This window comes from Alosa pseudoharengus, unplaced genomic scaffold (genome assembly GCF_046254945.1).
Source record: "Alosa pseudoharengus isolate Yale_2024_CS ecotype anadromous, Long Island Sound unplaced genomic scaffold, YU_APseudo_1.1 YU_APseudo_1.1_scf_8, whole genome shotgun sequence".
NCBI classification, from domain to species: domain Eukaryota; kingdom Metazoa; phylum Chordata; class Actinopteri; order Clupeiformes; family Clupeidae; genus Alosa; species Alosa pseudoharengus.
The window spans coordinates 39,123,488-39,141,676 of NW_027468870.1; the positions used below are offsets into that span (position 1 = coordinate 39,123,488).

Sequence of the window (18,189 nt, forward strand, 5' to 3'; positions counted from 1 at the left end):
TTACACAGGTAATCTGAAGTATCTCGTGAATGACCCACCTCCATCTCCATCGCTTTCAGAAAGACTGGCGCCAGCTTGATATGCCCTCTTGCTACGCTGATTGTCACTGTAGTGGTTCCTTTCGGTTGTCCTTAGTCTTAACTTTTTTTTATTTTTTTACTCAGTAACAGATGGGATTTGAGATGTAGCGAAGTACAATATTTTACACAAAATGTAATCAAGTAAAATAGAATTATCAATTTTAAAAAAATACTTAAAAAAAATACAAAATACACAAAAAAAAACTACTCAATACAGTAACGTGAGTAAATGTAATTCGTTACTTTCCACCTCTGGTTTTAGGTGTCTGTTTGTGTTTGCTTGTGAGTGGGGATAATGGGTGTGTGTGTGTTTATGTGTCTGTGTGCGTGTGTGTGCCTGTTTGCCTGCATGTGTGTTTTTATGTGTGTGTGTGCGCGAGTGCATGTGGCTGTGTTTGTGCATGCATACATGTATGTGTGTGTGTGTGCATGCTTGTGTACGTGCCTGTGTGTGTATGTCTGTGAGTCTGTGCATGTTTGCCTGTGTGTGTATGCATGGGGTGTAGTGGTAAAATAAGAGGTAGTGGGTAAATTATATGAATTCTGTGATCACGGTGGACTGCGAAATGTGGTATCGGATTTTTCAAAAAGGCATTCAGAACATGTTTGATGATGGTGGAGGTTATTGTCCAATGTTTACAATACCAGTATTAAATGGTTCCTGTTGATGAGTGTGATTTGTAAATGTTAAAAGTTGCAATTGGTGAATAAACCTTTTTGAGAGGTGGATAAACTCTAATAGAGGTGGATAAACTCTATTTCTGAAATGTGTTTATGTGTGTGTTTATGTGTTTATGTGTGTGTGTTTAGACTCTCCTTAAAATTCTACATGCACCATTATTGGACTGAAAAGCCGAAAAGCTGACAGAACTATATGCATGTTCAGATCTTATGTCCTCTTTGTGTTGATATATTTTTGTACCTGTGCAGTTGTCATCTGTAGATGATTGTTGTTTGCTAATGAAAAAATAAATATTAAAAAAACTGACCAAAATGGAAATTTGCCAGCCTGACGTCATCATACTCAATTCCCGACCTCAAATGTGGGTGTGGCTAAATTCGGCTGACTGGCTTAAAATTGTTTTGTAATGACGGAGCGGAATGTAAACCATGTGGTGATTACGTTTATGTTGGGGTAACTTGAGCTGCGCTCCTACTCACATGAAAAGCTGGCAGTTAGTTAAGTGTCAAAGCTAACCAGGTTAATAAACAAACCATGCTAAATATTTTTGGTAGACAACTTTTTATTTGGCTTCATAATATCCGAGCGTCCCTTATTAGACATTGGCGCTGGTTTTAGGCCTACCCCCAGTCCGACGCCCCTAGAATGTATTGTCACTTTAAGGTCTCCTTTTGCAACATTGAATGTAGGTCCTTGGTTATAGCTCCCTTTTTAGATGAATGAATTATCTAAATGTAAGAAAAAACACAAATTGCAATTCATTAAAATATTTTTGGTTTTGTGGTGGGCAAAGATGCGCCTCTTTACGACGTGTTTACTACAATAGTTACGGTTGCATTTGACGGCATCACCGGTTGCCATCACTACACATTGTCAGTCATATAGTTAACCTGGTAGTATAAGGCGAAGGGGCTGTTATTTCAAGAACAACCATGACATTTTAAAACACGTCTCTGATACGAGCAATATTTACAGACGTCGATCTTTTTCGTCAGACGTTCTTTTGCCATATCCAAACTCGTTGTTCACTGAGTTTTACTCAAACATGGCAACCTTATAATTCTCTTCCGGGGGACCAATCAACAATCGTAAAATGTGTGTTTGTTTTTAGGAGGAGGTCATTGGAAAGTGAGATTGCGCGGTCTGTTGTCGGGTCTGTCTGTCGTGGGGGGCAGCACTGAGGGTGTCAGAACTTCTGATACCGGATAGTATCTTCTATCCTGACCGCGTGACATATGCGCATCTAAACCAAAATGCTGCGTCTGCTTGTACGGTTAAGGCCATCTGCCAGCTTCTCACAGCGCTGTGTCCTCTCAGTCTCGGGGCGCTCTCGGACATCACCGGTAACATTATCGTGCCATCCGAAGGGGCTCCACTCTGGTGGATTATACCGAGCTCAGACTTTATGTCATAGTAATCATTTTTATTATGGGGTCACCAGCAAATCATCACTGTGGGACCAAAGTACCAGTTTCCGACTCAACAAACGATTCTACAGTTTACCCCCACATCAGAAGGTAACATCTATGTCAACGTTAGCCGTGGCTAATGCAACTGGTGGCAACATTTGATAAAGTTTGAGTGATGTTTCGAACAGAGCGTCACGCAACATAGATAAAATGCTCTGTCACATCTTGACCGTGAGGTTTAACCACAAACCACCAAACGAGTGTTGAAAGTACCAGTGCTACCAATGCACTCTCTTACCTTTCCATACAGCAAATCATAGGCCTCTATAAACCTCTCATATGCTTATGAATTACACATTTTATGAATTTCTCCTTGAAGTTTGTGATGCTGTTGTGAGTGCAATGCTTTACTACAAATATTTAGAAATCCTTGTTGCTCCTTGGAAGCAATTTTGGTGGCCCATCATTGCTTTTAACGAAATATTGCTTTTGTATTTTCATACAAGTCTTGACTTTGACATAGCTATAACTTTGTAGCATATTTTTTTACTTTTCCTCAGGTGGAGCTACCAGCTTTGTCCCCAACTATGCAGATGGGCACCATTGCCCGATGGGAAAAAAAGGAGGGTGATAAAATAAATGAAGGGGACCTGATAGCCGAGGTAGGGATCTGCTTCTCGCAAAGTCTTAATAATTACTTCAATTAACATGCTTAGGTGATATTCAAATTCAAGCCAAGATAATTAACACACAACTCTTTTTCTCCATCGATAACATCTGTTATGGTGTTCAGGTGGAAACAGATAAGGCAACGGTTGGATTTGAGATGCTGGAGGAGTGTTATCTGGCCAAAATCCTGGTGCCAGAGGGAACGAGAGATGTGCCCCTTGGGGCGGTCATCTGCATCACTGTGGACAGGTATGCCCATGAATGCTCCCAGTCACCCTCACACATATTACCTATAATACGCCCTGTCTAAACTCAATCTGAAGGACATGGCTTTTACCATTGCCATAATGCCATCTTTGCCCTCAGAAGGAAAAGGAAAAGTCACCAAACTGAGAAAATCACCAGTAGAGAAATTGTTGTATTTATCTGTGATCTTGTGATTCATGACACTTCCAGTGCTGACCACATCCCTGCCTTCAAAGACTTCTCTCTGGACAAGCTATCAGCTGCAGCTCCCCCCTCGGCAGCACCTCCTCCTCCCACCTCCTCTGCTCCTCCACAGGCTCCCGGGAGCTCCTACCCGGCCCATATGAAGGTTGGTGTTGGCTCTGTCAGAGTGCCTTGGCTGTTGGAGTTAGAAAGTCATATGCTCAAGATGTTAGAAAGTCATATGCTCAAGATGTTAGAAAGTCATATGCTCAAGATGTTGTATTTCTAAGCGTGCACTGCAGTAATGTGTTGTTATGGTTGGGAACATAGCTACTGTAATGACATTCAAAATGTAGCAAACCATTTTTATTTCTGGGAAACAAACATACTGTAGGTCAGATTTGTACAGTCTAAGTGAGGGAATGAAGAAAAAACCCAAACCAAGTTTGGAGTGAATGGTGTCTAACGATAAAGTAACCCTTGACCTCGGCCCTCTCTCTGCAGGTAACACTTCCTGCCCTCTCTCCCACCATGACCATGGGCACCGTCCAGCGCTGGGAGAAGAAGGTTGGCGAAAAACTGAGTGAGGGAGATTTGCTGGCAGAGATTGAGACAGACAAGGCAACTATTGGTAAGTTTTTATGAACTCTCTCTTGATCTTGTTTCCTGTTTGCCCTGCATGACAAGTACTCATTTCTTTCTCTGTGACTAGGTTTCGAAGTTCAAGAAGAGGGATACCTGGCCAAGATTATGATTGCAGAAGGAACCAGGGATGTTCCCCTAGGAACTCCGCTCTGCATCATTGTGGAGAATGAAAGTGACATCAAGGCATTTGCGGACTACGTAGAGACAGGAATCGCTGCAGCTCCTACTCCTCCACCACCGGTGAAGTGTTTAGAATGCAAATATGTCTCGAAGTTGCAGTCTTTATGATTGAATTCTGTAGTTATATATACACCGAACAGCCATAACATTATGACACTGATAGGTGAAGTGAATAACACTGATTATCTCGTTATTATGGCATCTGCCAGTGGATGAGCTATATTAGGCAGAAAGTGAACATTTTGTCCTGAAAGTTGATGTGTAGGATAAATGGGAAAAATTTAATGATTTGAGCGACATTTACATTCATTCTTATGTCATTTATATTACAAGGGCATTGTTACATTGTCCCCGGAGCAACTCGGGGTTAAGTGCCTTGCTCAAGGGCACAACGATGGAAGCCGGAAATTGAACCCACAACTTTTCTGGCTACTGCATGGCTAGACAACTGAGTCAGAACATCTCCAAAAGTGCAGCTCTTGTGTGTTGTTCCGAGTCTGCGGTGGTCAGTACCTATCAAAAGTGGTCCACAGGTGGAAAAGCAGTGAACCGGCGACAGGGTCATGGGCAGCCAAAGCTCATTGATGCACGTGGGGAGTGAGGGCCTGTGTGGTCCAGTCCAACAGACCAGCTACTCTAGCTCAAATTGCTAAAAAAAGTTAATGCTGGCTCTGACAGAAAGGTGTCAGAGCACACAGTGCATCGCAGTTTGTTGCGTATGGGCCTGCATAGCTGCAGACCAGTCAAGGTGGTCATGCCGAACCCTGTCCACTGTCGACCTTTGGGCAATGTTCTGCTGGGAAACCTTGGTTCTGCCATCCATGTGGATATTCCTTTGACACTTACCACCTGCCATAGCATTGTTGCAGACCATGTGCACCCTTTCTTGAAAACAGTATTCCTTGATGGCAGGATAATGCGCCCTGCCACAAAGCAAAAATGGTTCAGGAACACAACAACTAGTTTTGGTGATGACTTGGCCTCCAAATTCCTCAGATCTCAATCCACTTGAGCATCTGTGGGTGCTGGACAAACAAGTGCGATCCATGGAGGCCCCACCTCATAACTTACAGGACCTAAAGGATCTGCTGCTAACGTCTTGGTGCCAGATACCACAGCACATCTTTAGAGGTCTAGTGGAGGCCATGCCTTGACGGATCAGGGCTGTTTTGGCTGCAAAAAAGGGACCACTACAATATTAGCCATGTGTAAATGTATATAAACATAAACAAAGTCCTTTTAGGCAAGTCCCTCCACTCGGCGGCCATTTGACAACGCTTTTTGGGCACTCGTTGGGCATCCATCTCGGCAGAAAAACGCGTGCACAAGGCTTCACGACACCAATCTTGCTCACAACACATGATTGGCACGATGTCTTCACAACACACCATATGATTGGCTCAATGTATTCACATCACACCACATGATTGGCTCAATGTATTCACATGTCAACGTTTTGCCGAGGAAGGGGTGGGATATGTGTAGACAACGGCCATATTGGCGTGACAAACTAGCCCAATGCATTTCTATGGAGTATTTTTTGAGTGCTGTGTCTCCACATTAGAAAGTCTCTGACATAAATTATATGGGGTCATAATGTTATGACTGAGCGGTGTAGTTAAATAAATTATAAATAGACAGCGTTTGCTGTGTATTATCTGTGTTATAGTTAGTGTATTATTCTGTTAAGAGTCACTGTATATATTTTTTGCATTAAATCAAACTGTGGCTAGAGGATTGACTTGATGGCTTGAATACTCCACCAGGCGCCCGCTCCTCAGCTCGCCTCACCAGCTCCAGCTCCAGCACCTGTGGCCGCCACCGCTGCTCCCCCTGCCACGCCTCGGACAGGCCGGGTGTTTGCCAGTCCACTGGCCAGAAAACTGGCTCAAGAGAAGGGCATTGACCTGGCACAGGTGTCTGGTGAGTTCTGAAACTGTGAAGCAAGCACATGTGAACCTCTTCTAATGGCCTACCTACAATTTAGCACTGAGTGTCATTCACAGGGCTTAAAGTTTTCAGGCACTATGCCTGAATTAAGGCATGGGCTGGGCCGTTTAAGATTTCAAAATAGGCAATATGCCTACAGGCCTATGACATCTTCAAAAATGTCTGATAACTTCAGGCAGACTTTTTTTTTGTTGCTTTTAGCCCTGTATTCACATCAGCAGTCATCACCAGATGCATGGTTTCTGTTGGGCCTGGTCTGTAAATATCTATTTCAACACAGGTTCAGGCCCAGATGGCAGAGTAACCAGGAAAGACATCGAAAGCTTCGTTCCAGCCAAAGCTGCGCCTGTGAGTCCATTCAACTGTGTTGTGGTCACTGTAAATATGACAGCTGTACAAAATGGAAAGAGAGGGAGCACGTCACTGAATATGTTTCTCTGACCACAGCCTCCACCTGCTGCCACTCCCGTGGTGGCTCCTGCTGCCCCCACTGCTGCCCGCTCTGCCCCAGCTGTGGCGGCCGTGCCCACGGGCACCTTCACCGACATCCCCATCAGCAACATGCGCAAGGTAGGCATCAGTTTGTGGACAAAATCTCTATTGTAATGAATTAAGGCACTAATAATAACCAGTTAGTTAGTTAACTAACTAATCTATTCTATAAACTAACTTCTGTCTGTGCTGGTGTTGTTGTGAAGGTTATTGCCCAGAGATTGATGCAGTCTAAGCAGACCATCCCACACTATTATCTGTCGGTGGATGTTAACATGGACCAAATTTTGGAACTAAGGAAAGAACTCAATATGGTAAGGGACTTTACCAGGTACTGGGAGTATGGTAGAGAAAATGCATGATTATACTTAATGTGTGTGTGTGTGTGTGTGTGTGTGTGTGTGTGTGTGTGTGTGTGTGTGTGGATGGTGGTTACTTATTGGAATCCTTCCTTTTTCATTCAGGAGCTGAAACCGGAGAACCTCAAGCTTTCTGTGAATGATTTTATAATCAAGGCTTCGGCTTTGGCCTGTCTGAAGGTGCCTGAGGCTAACTCCTCGTGGATGGACACGGTCATTCGCCAGTGAGTGCCTGTCCTGTCATTGCTGATAGTTGAAAATCGATGAATTTGTATGTTAAATTTTGATTCCAAAAAATAATCTAACAGTTTTTAGGAAATGTGGAACATTAATGTAGATCATTAGTTAATCTGTAAATCTACCTTGAACACATGTTGTGAGACAAGTGCTAGTGTTTATTTGAAACTTTAGTGCTCCTTCTGTTTATTTGCAACATAACCCCTGAAGGAAACAATTGTTTTGCTTTTTTTTTTAGAGCAATACAATTGATTGGAAGGTCATGTTGTTACAGAATCTAGTTGTGGCTTTACTGTCATAATTTATAATGTTAAAATAATATAAATGATAAGGTAGCCATTGTTTGGGTGCGCAGCCATGTCTGAACACCTCAGCAGTGCTATTGGAATCAGGAGAAAATGACCAATGCCAATGCCAGGTCACTGTGGATCGCTAATCTCTGGGTTTCCATGTGTCCTTTGCAGGAACCACGTTGTGGACGTCAGCGTGGCAGTAAGCACTCCAAATGGCCTGATCACTCCCATCGTCTTCAACGCCCATATTAAAGGCCTGGCATCAATCAGCAAGGACGTGGCCTCCCTGGCAGCCAAAGCACGTGAGGGAAAACTGCAAACTCATGAATTCCAGGTGAGCATTCTTTTTCTTCATCATGTCGGATAGATGGGTGTCTGTTTCATTAACATAGTCATTATTTTGTTCAATGATTTAAGATAAATGAAATAAATAAATGTGTCTTTTCAGGGCGGCACCTTCACCATCTCCAATCTGGGCATGTTTGGAATCAAAAACTTCTCAGCCATCATCAACCCTCCCCAAGCCTGTATTCTTGCTGTGGGAGGGTCGGAAAAGAGACTACTGCCAGCAGACAACGAGAAAGGGTAAATGAGAAAGTTGTTCACTTGTGCAGAAATGAGTATTTAAACTTTAACCAAATTCTTTGTTTCACTTCCTCACTTTGACTCTGTGATGTTATCATGCTGACTCTCTCAACAACATTTTAAGCTTCCATCATTTTGCACATTATTTCTTTGCCAATATTTACCTTTGTGGGGTCGTTGTGACACTGACTGCAGCGCCTATACCACATAAGGGTCCAAATGGCCACGGGGACCCGGGTCATTTCCCAGTCCCACCTCATCTCTCTCTCTCTCCCACTCACTTCATGTCAGTCTCTCACTATCCTATCACAATAAAGGCACAAATCTATTATGGTTATGGTTATGGGATTTTGCAAACGCCTTTGTCCAAAGCGAGTTATTAAATATTATATTATTAAAAAATGTACTTAAGTATGCCTTGTGGACTCACACTGGCTTGCTTGCGCAGGTTTGATGTAGCCAGCATGATGTCTGTGACGCTGAGCTGTGACCATCGGGTGGTGGATGGGGCAGTGGGTGCCCAGTGGCTGGCAGAGTTCCGTAAATTCCTTGAGAAGCCCGTCACCATGCTCCTGTGAACAGTGGATGCCGGGACTCGCTTCTGGAAAAACACCAAGGACACTTGAAGACTTGAAGAGACCTTATAAATATAGGGTTTCACTCCTTATTGTTTAGAAAATAACTGTAACAACCTCACTTCACCTCTATTTTCCCTTTTTTGCAAACTGATATATTCATTTATTGTGTATATTTATTAAGTGTTTATTTTCTCAGAGCCAGAAAATCATCAAACATCAAAACTTACATGTTAGAGTGGAGATCCATTTAATGAATTACGAGAATCAGCTGATGAAAGTGGTATAGCTACAGTATATTTTTGTCTCGTTTAACAGAATACTTGTTACAAGAAACTCCAGTCTGTACATTTCCTCAGCAGCTATCATTTTAGGCAGAGGGGTAAGTTTTTGTTACTTTGCACATGCCATGACACTTCCATATTTTGACACATATTATTGTTTAATGGTTACAAATAGCATGCATTTGTCCCAGTGTTATTCCATTACTACACATGTGGGGCCACAGAGAGCAGTGGGTTTACTCTACTGTAGCTCTTGGCTTATATGGGCAACTACAGAAAGAGTCCACATTTGAAATGCAAAATGCCATTGCAATGTCAATGTTGATTAATTTCATACAACATTTTCTACTCCAGTCAGAGCACAAGGTGCCTTGCTCCTTTCTCTGTCAATTGCGATGTTTTTTTAATGTTATTTTATTTTATCTTCATGTTGAAACGCACAACAAGCAGAACATTGTGAACTGCAGTCAAATACACTTAACAATTATAAAATATGTAGGTCAAAGTGTAATGTACATATTTTGAATATGACATTTAGAGTGAAAGAAATATATAAAGTTGCAAGCTTTGCTTAAGGGAACAAACATAATATTCCAGCTGAGAACTTAATGGGAGGAACTTAACAGACATGGCAAAGAAATTGTGGTCATATGTATTATTTTTCCAAAAAATACATCGGAAAGTTTATGAGAAATAATAAAAGTGTGGATTATTAACTGCAATACGATTTTTACTGCCATGATTTTTTCTGCAATGTTTTATTGTTTGTATCCGTGTTTTAATGTGTATCCAGCACAGTATTCTGTAGGCATTTGTGAAAAGACAACATAGCTCAGTCTCCATTAGTTTGCGACAACATAGCTCAGTCTCCATTATGTATGCAAATTCACTTCCTGATTAACATCAACCAAGTCTGTTCTTTTGTTCTTCATTATAGGCCTACTCTACAATGTTTATTTTATATCAGAGGTTTACCTACTCAGAAATTATATGGGAAGAATGGTGAAATGAATGCAATGGAATTTGGTTAACCATTTCAAATTGTTCAAGTTCAAAATGATCAAATTCATATTAATTTGAATTAGGAGTTCTGAATAAATTTTTTTAATTTCTAAAACTACCCCTTTATAATAAACATCACCATCAAATGTAAACAAAAATTTGTGATGAAATTTGAACCTACCAAGTAATTTAACATCAACAATGGTCAAGATAAAAATACGTTTGTTAAGGAAGGTCCGCTTGTCAAAATCAACGTCTAAATGTGTCCTGAATGGTGTGCTGACCACAGGCAGAAATGCAAACATTTTCATTTATCTCTTCATCAATCTCTTATGGCACCTAGTGGCGGTAGTACTTCATTACAGGAAGTGACGAAAGAAGCGGAAAGTGCTACACAAAAACTACGCGGCAAAACTTCTGACTATTTAAATATTATAAGAGCAAAGTGGGTTGTTTTCCAGATCCTACAACCAGACGCTGTAGGGGACTTTGTGGTAACACAAAGGAAATTGGGCTGTCACTTCTGTAATTCGCGATTTCAGGAACTTCAGGGGGTACGTAAACTGCATTCTGTTGCAAACAATGTTCGACATCGTACTGGACTAACTAGCTATTACTACTATATTAACGTTAGCGTTGTTAGCAATTTAGATAAATAGCTGTTGGTCTGAAACTTGCATTCATCCGACTAACATCAGTCAACAATTTAACGATTACGACGTGACTATCATACCTTATATTGAAAGATGTATGTAACTTAACTCTCATTTCAGTTTAGTCACGCCTCTAAATCTGGATCTACTACCCAGTTCAAGTTCATGGGTGATTTTGTTGTCTTACAACGGAATTAAATTGTAATGTAATTTAAAAACTAACGTCAAAGTATTTGTTTTCTTAGATATGGTTTTACTATTTCACGAAATATTCCGAAACTCAGACTAGACCCCTTGAAAGTTGCTCACCACATTGATTGAACCGGTGTAGTTGCACACATCTGTCCATTCGAAGTCTCAGTCTGGTCTGTTCTTTGTAAGGTAACGTTGGGCCATTTCTGTTTGAGAGTTGAGGATAACCCATCTTATGTTACTACTTACCTTTCAGATCATGGCAGTGCCCTTCGTCCAAGACTGGGATGTAGTGCAGGATCTTGGAGAGGGGGCATATGGAGTGTATGCATGTCAAATCCATATTCTTCCATTCACACAGTCTTTATGAGCACCTTATGAACAGCATAGCTAATAACATTACATCTTTTTATCTTCTATCTTCAGGGTGCGACTACTAATGAACAGAAAGACTGATGAGGCAGTAGCTGTGAAAGTCCTTGACACCCAAACTAACTCTGACTGCCTTGAAGTTGTCAAGAAGGAAGTTTGCATCCACAAGCTGTTGACACATATCAACATAGTGCGTTTCTTTGGACACAGAAACGAGTCTAATTTACAGTACATATTTCTAGAGTATTGCAGTGGAGGTGCACTCTTTGATCGTATCGGTAAGTACATATTGTTGTACTGCTTGTGAATGCAAATCTGTTTCCCTGAGACCTGATGCCTTTCCATCTGATGTCTGATACCTCACTCTAACATTTGATGATGTCCTAATATGTACACTGTACTTCTGTGATAAATATGGCACCAAGTGGGGCATTCCGATTTTTCTTAAGTGATTTCCCAAACATGCATCTCATCCGTGTGGCACTTCTTGTTACCCATAGAGCCAGACATCGGAATGCCAGAGAAAGATGCCCATCGTTTTTTCCAGGAGTTAATTGCAGGAGTGGTGAGTGCCATCACAAATAACTGTAATTTTACGGAGTTGAAACGTGTACTTGCATTAAGACATTTTTTCTTCTCTGTTTATCTACATATATTATTCACTGTTTATTTTTGTTGTTAAAGGAATACCTCCATGGACTAGGAATTACACATCGCGATATCAAACCAGAAAACTTATTGCTAGATGATAAAGGTGAACTATGTTAATGTATATATCTATGTTTTGATTAAATCTACTTGTGACTGTGTAAATAACAATAAAAAATATCAATTTCTAATCACTTTTTACTTTTCAGATACTTTAAAGATTGCAGACTTTGGGCTAGCAACAGTCTTCCGTCATCGAGGCCGAGAGAGGTTGCTTGGGCGGGCTTGTGGCAGTCTGCCCTACATAGCACCAGAGGTCATGTCACGGTCACAGTTCAGAGCCCAGCCTGCAGACACATGGTCTTGTGGCATTGTACTCACTACTATGTTAACAGGAGGCGAGTTTACTGGTTTTTTCATTGACGGCATCTTGCACTTGCGGAACTGAAGCTAATTAAACTCTATACCACTTACTTATTTTGGAGGCTATCTTTTTTCAGAGTTGCCATGGGATCAGCCAAGTGATAACTGTCAAGAGTATGCAGACTGGCTTCAGACGAAGACCTATCTCAACCCATGGAAGAAAATTGATGCCATGCCCCTTTGTAAGAAGGTTTTTAAGTGGTAATCTGTATAGTTTGTGTGTGATGGCATACAGTCAGTAGGATAGTATTACAAAGTAGTACTTGATATTCTTGCAGTACCCTGGATGCACAATACTCAACATTGTTGTATTGCCTTGGGGAGGCTTACCTGCTAGTAATAACTGAATGTCCATTTGCTATTAAACTTATGGATTGGCTGCCTCAGTAGTGTAATGTAATTTTATTTCACAAAATGAATAGAATGGATATTATAATAGATATGGCTGAACATTTTCCAGTATTGGTCCAATTGCTCTTTTTTAAATAATTGTCACAGATTGGTGTCTATCAGTGAGATTGTTTATTCTATGCATTATTTATTGAGTTCTTGTTTCCCTATGGACTCAGGCCTCCTCACTAAAATCCTGCTTCATGACCCTAAAAAGAGAATTGCAATTGCTGAAGTCAAGAAACACCCCTGGATTTGTAAGAAATTCCGATCAGGTAACAATGTTAGCAATGCTTACATTTTTCCCCACTTTGTCTGTGAAATATGAAAATGTTTTCTTATACTACTGTAGATAAAAAAAGAGTTTTCAGACCCATTGTAATAATATATAAAGAACAAGCATCACATTTCCCAACATCTTGGTGCTTTGTTTCTGTTTTCTGTGTTTTATACTATTATTTATGCTTAGAATGATGTTATTAATTTCATAGAGTAAAGTCAGTGGGTTTTGTTTTGGATATTAAAAACTATATATTACACTTTGCACATTACAACATAACATATATTGGTGATCTTAAGATGGGTGGTCTCGCCTCCAAGGCCAAATAATAAAGCTTTTTTTCTTTTTGTTTATTTATTTATTTTTTAGGAATCAATCAGTCACCCAACAAAATGCTGGATTCTGGACGCCGTCTTGGACGGACGAACAGGTCAGACTGCCAACGATGTCTGTAGTAAGCATTATACTTTATTTGAGAACATAATCAGATTGTGTGTGCTCTGTTGTTCTCCTCTTCCTGTCTCAGTGATGACCGAACTCAGATCTCCAGCTCACAGCCGGAGCCCCAGGATCTCTGGGAGCTCACTGGCCCTGTTAGCTACACTGATGGGACCATGGTCAGCTTCTCCCAGCCAGTCTGCCCAGACCACATGCTGCTCGGAAGTCAACTGCTCGGGACACCTGGAGCGAGCCAGGTAGACCCTAGCTTTTATGCCACCATCAGTATACTAGTTTTGTTATGAAGTGTAAAACGCTCTGGCTTTTAAGACCTTCTTTTATTATTAAATTATATATTACTTCATAATAAGGGAAAAAAAACATGCAGTGCTTCCCACAGAATTGGATTCAATTTGTGGCGGTAGCTGACTTGGATAAGGGGGGGGGGGGGGGGGTATTAAGATCGTCTTGGTAGTGTATAGGTCTAATACAGGGGTGGGCAACTAATTTCCCCAAGGGGCCACATGACAAACTGGGACTGTTGAGGAGGGTCGGACTCAAAATACCGAACTCAAGTCTGAACTCAATTCTGTTCAATTCTATTCTGTTCTTGTATAACATTAAGTAAAGCATATGGTTTTGTTTACTAGTCGTAAGAACAGATGAAAATGTGAGGGAGACAAAGGAAAAACAGCAATATTTAATCTATGTCCAGTATTTAATCCTCATTCTCGAAAATGATTTTTTGACATTGACATTTTTTCAGTTTTCAAAGACTGATATAAAAAAGTACTACAATATCTATATAATTAGGCTAGGTCATGAAAATGTGAAGGAGTCAGTACCTACAACCGATAGGCCTGTGCCACCATTTCATCAACACTCGGCAATATTTCATCATTAAATCATTACCATCATTAAATTAACTCTATGCAGAATTAGAGTACGAAAATGTGGAGCAGACAATAGTAGGCTGTCATTAGTTAATCAACATGCACAAAGAAAATTATTTTAAAAATGTAGGCTATGTTTTTGCTTTAACTTTATGCACATAACTGTGATTGGTGAACTCGCTCTGTGTGTTGAGCCGGCTGCTTCAAGCAACCTGTGGGTAGTAGCAGCATCATACTAGTTCGCTAACATAAGCTTTGCAAATAATTACGGGGTTATCCGATTGTAAACTGTCTATCTGCCAGTAACGTTTTGAAATGAACACTTCGTATCGCCAACGAGCAGCAGTAGGAGTTCGTTCTAACAACCTTTGCGGTAGTGAGCGACGCAGACATAATAAGAGACACAAAACTTTGAATGAAAGGTTTACGCCGACGTAAAGTCAACTGCATTGTGTCGACGCAGAAGCATAAATTCTATTCACCAGCACATAAGTGAGGGTGTTTACGTCGTAGGCCTATGCATCCACGCACAAATGGATGGGCGTACAAATAGCAGTCGCTTTCAAAATAAAAACAACGATATTGATTTGCATGCATTATCTCTATGCTAGGCTCTTGACTATTGTTCTTTCACGGACCTTGCGCGGGCCGGTCAGGGAAAGCCCACGGGCCGGATGTGGCCCGCGGGCCGTATGTTGCCCATGTATGGTCTAATAGGTCTAATTGAGTGCCTGTCACTTTAAGACGTTTGAGGGAACCCTTGCAATTGTAACACAGTTGAAAGGCTGCTGATGTGTGGATGCAATTCATAACGTTTTCTACATAGTTAAAATAAAAAGTTCACGTACTTCTCCTTGGGACAAGCACTTTTGAATTTTGGAAAACACTTTTCCATTTACATCGGGTTTTTGCAAACATTCAGTGTCAGAGTCAATAAAATGAGCCCTTCAACGAAATTGACAAGCAGCTGTAAGTAGGCTATGCTAAATTCAACATCCAAACAGTAGGCCTATTCTAACGTTAGCTTTGAGATACTACTTGATTTCAAAACTTAACTTAGTTTAGTCTCTTCAATGTAGCCTACTATGTTGTGATAAGACCTTAGCAGAGTTCACTTCAATGCAGCAGTTTTGAACAAATTTGCGCAGCATGGTCACGATGCTAAGCGGTAGTGCTGGGCGGTATGACCAAAAATGTATATCACGGTATTTTTCAAAATTCTTACTGTTTCACGGTATATGACGGTATTTTTTTTCATGCATAATCAAATGTTCACAGCATTTTCTACAGGTTGAGAGAGGAATTGCTGCAGTACATTGACTAAGGATGGTCTATTTTACTGTCATGATGTAGAATAACTCCACACTAGTGGTAATGCAGTTTTGCATGGCCCCAGAAAATGATGCTGTTTACAAAGAGCCACTCATGATTCTAATGAAGAATCTAATCAGAATGCAAAGACAATTGCAGTCAAAATACAGAACTTTTACTGTGCAAATTTCACAAGTACATCTTGTATAAAACCAATACAAAAAGTAGTGCAACTTGCAATAATTATACTTTTTTGAAAATGATACAATTTAAAATAAAACCTCTCTGTTAATATGCTTACTCTGTCAAATAGGCCTATCAGAAATGTATTGTTATTGTGTGGTTTACATGACGTTAGTGGTAGGCTAACGTTAACTTCATGTGGATGTGGGTGTCTTGTTAGCCTGCCATGAGCTTCGGTTCGGTTCGGTTCGCTAGGCAAAACATTAACAAAAAAGTCCGTTTTGGTGCACTGATTACAGTCAGGATCATTTCTAACTAGCCAGCTAGTATTACCCAGTGCATGTCTATAACATGCTTTACTTGCTACCTGGATAATTTCAGCGAATATTCTTAAGGTGAGATGAATGATAAGATCATTAAACTTCACTGTGTTCGGTGGGTTGCTAACTAACGACATCACCTACTACTAGCCAGCTAGTTACAGCTGTTGAACAATCTCAATAGAATTTTCGTGACGGTAGGCTAAATCCTTTTCAATGCAGTATCCCTTAACGTTTTTCCTTAACAAAAGAAACAATTTAAGGTATTATTCTGTGCAACACCCTTAAATAAACCCCTTACCTAAGAAGAAATTAAGCCTTAAGGGTCATACTTCAGGGGAAAAACTTAAGGTGTTTTGTGTTTACCCTCACAGTGGCACCATGCGTGCGTGTGAAAAAGTCCCTTCTGAAACACTGTCGCGCGGCGCAGCGTTCCAAATGTTGTGTAATCAAATACACCGGTATGGCGGTATATTAAAAATTCATAGCATAACGAAAATATACACCGGTATACCGCCCAGCACTACTAAGCGGATTTAATAGCAATTTAGCCAGACGTCTTCTATGCAATGCTTCTATGTGGCAACAACAATCCTTCAACAATTGTAAATATTTAGTTAAATGCACATGCAGAGGAGTGGCAGCGGGCTACGAGAGAGAGCGGGGCGGGGCAAGGAAAGGCTGCGTGCGTAAAAAGCGCAGCTCAATGGCAATGCAAGGATTTGACCTTATATTTAATTTAAATTAAATTAAATTAAACATAGAATATTAATCTGTGGCGGCCGATTTTTATTTTGTGGCGCCCCGCCACAGATTAGTCAATGTATGGGAAACACAGACATGTTTCAGTTATTATATATAATTATTTAATTGATTGTGTATACAGTAATTCATGAATTGTGTATGAATAAGATGCAAAAGGAGAGTATGATGATTTGTTTCTTTCTGTTGTGCCCGTGTCAGAATCCCTGGCAGCGGCTGATTCGGAGGATGACCAGGATCACTACTGCACTGTCGGCTGAGGAGGCGAGCAAGGACCTCAAAGCTGTCTGTATATCACTGGGACACACATGGAAACAGACATGCACCAATCAGGTACAAAGGCTTTTCCTACCACCAGTATCCATTTGACCACTGATGTGGCATACGAAAGGGTAGATGTTTGTAGTCGCAGTTTATGTAATAAGGGCTCCAGGGCTTAGTGAATGAGGTAGGAATGGGATACGGAATACAGATGAGAGTGGCACATTTTTTATTATTATTATTATTATTATTACTTTACATTTTTTAACCACATGAACATGAGCACAGCCGTTGAACTTAAATTGATCCTAATGTTCCATCCCCTGATGATCCTTTTTGTCACTTGCTTCGTAGGTGACCGTCAGCACAAATGATCGTCGTAACAACAAGCTAATCTACAAGGTTTATTTCCTGGATGTGGATGAAGGAACCCTAGTCGATTTCAGACTTTCAAGGGTAACGTGAACCAGCCTAAGAAAATGACGACTAAGATTGTTTATTGTAAGTGTGCACTTTCCTCTTACAGATGTTGCCTAAACTACTGATTCCTTCTTTCAGGGTGATGGATTAGAGTTCAAGAGATACTTTGTGAAGATCAAAGAGAAGTTTTCCCACATCCAGAAGCAGAAGGCCTCTGTTTGCTGATGAAGGATGAGTCTGTTGGAGGCTGTTTGCTGTTTCATTTTGTATCATGACGACCAAAACCCAGCACACATTCAGTCAATTATGTCAAATACAAAAAACATGTTTGCAGTGTTAATAGTTTATAACTTACATTAGTTACACCCAGAAGACCATGTGAAATAAAAGCTCAAGACAAAATATTGGTGAGTTGAAAGAGTTCTTTTTGAAAGTTATTTTTCCCCATACTGTATCAAGACATTTGGTATTGTATTTAATATGTAAACTTTTTATATGTTTTTGTCTGTGTTCTTATTTGTCCTCTGTGTGTGGCCTACACTTCAAGTTTGTCTGGTTGTGGAGTTGCAGGCTAATAAACTTAATCCAAACATAGCATGATGTGTTAGGGTTGTGTAATATAATAATTTCCATGTCATCCAACTAATGTGTTATGTGAGAGTGTATGACTCCCAGTAATCATAGTAGCTTCTGTCAATCTAGTGCCCCATCCTATGGGCTCAACGTTTTGGACAGCATGAACTCGATAACGATAGGTTATGTAGTTGAGGGC

At 40.6% G+C, this 18,189-nt stretch overlaps 2 protein-coding genes across 3 annotated transcripts; both read left to right on the plus strand.

Annotated features, from left to right (window-relative positions):
- The first annotated feature begins 1,702 nt into the window (after window positions 1-1,702).
- On the plus strand, window positions 1,703-9,591 carry LOC143111610 (dihydrolipoyllysine-residue acetyltransferase component of pyruvate dehydrogenase complex, mitochondrial-like). Its single transcript, XM_076273853.1, has 14 exons — window positions 1,703-2,279; window positions 2,732-2,833; window positions 2,965-3,089; window positions 3,297-3,435; window positions 3,774-3,900; window positions 3,982-4,154; window positions 5,861-6,017; window positions 6,325-6,392; window positions 6,492-6,614; window positions 6,743-6,850; window positions 7,001-7,119; window positions 7,597-7,759; window positions 7,874-8,010; window positions 8,459-9,591. Exons 1-14 carry the CDS (start codon window positions 2,016-2,018, stop codon window positions 8,586-8,588), a joined length of 1,935 nt encoding a protein of 644 aa, XP_076129968.1. The 5' UTR covers window positions 1,703-2,015; the 3' UTR covers window positions 8,589-9,591.
- On the plus strand, window positions 8,890-18,012 carry chek1 (checkpoint kinase 1). 2 transcript variants are annotated; one of them, XM_076273864.1, is made up of 13 exons: window positions 8,890-8,967; window positions 10,973-11,040; window positions 11,143-11,366; window positions 11,589-11,653; window positions 11,773-11,842; window positions 11,946-12,134; window positions 12,237-12,341; window positions 12,729-12,824; window positions 13,199-13,259; window positions 13,356-13,524; window positions 16,938-17,069; window positions 17,352-17,453; window positions 17,556-18,012. In XM_076273864.1, the coding sequence occupies exons 2-13, from the start codon at window positions 10,976-10,978 to the stop codon at window positions 17,640-17,642; spliced, it is 1,365 nt and encodes a 454-aa protein (XP_076129979.1). In that variant the 5' UTR covers window positions 8,890-8,967; window positions 10,973-10,975; the 3' UTR covers window positions 17,643-18,012. The 2 variants fall into 2 exon arrangements, with proteins under 2 accessions (XP_076129979.1, XP_076129978.1); XM_076273863.1 differs by lacking the exon at window positions 8,890-8,967 and adding an exon at window positions 10,244-10,425.
- Window positions 18,013-18,189: the final 177 nt, after the last annotated feature.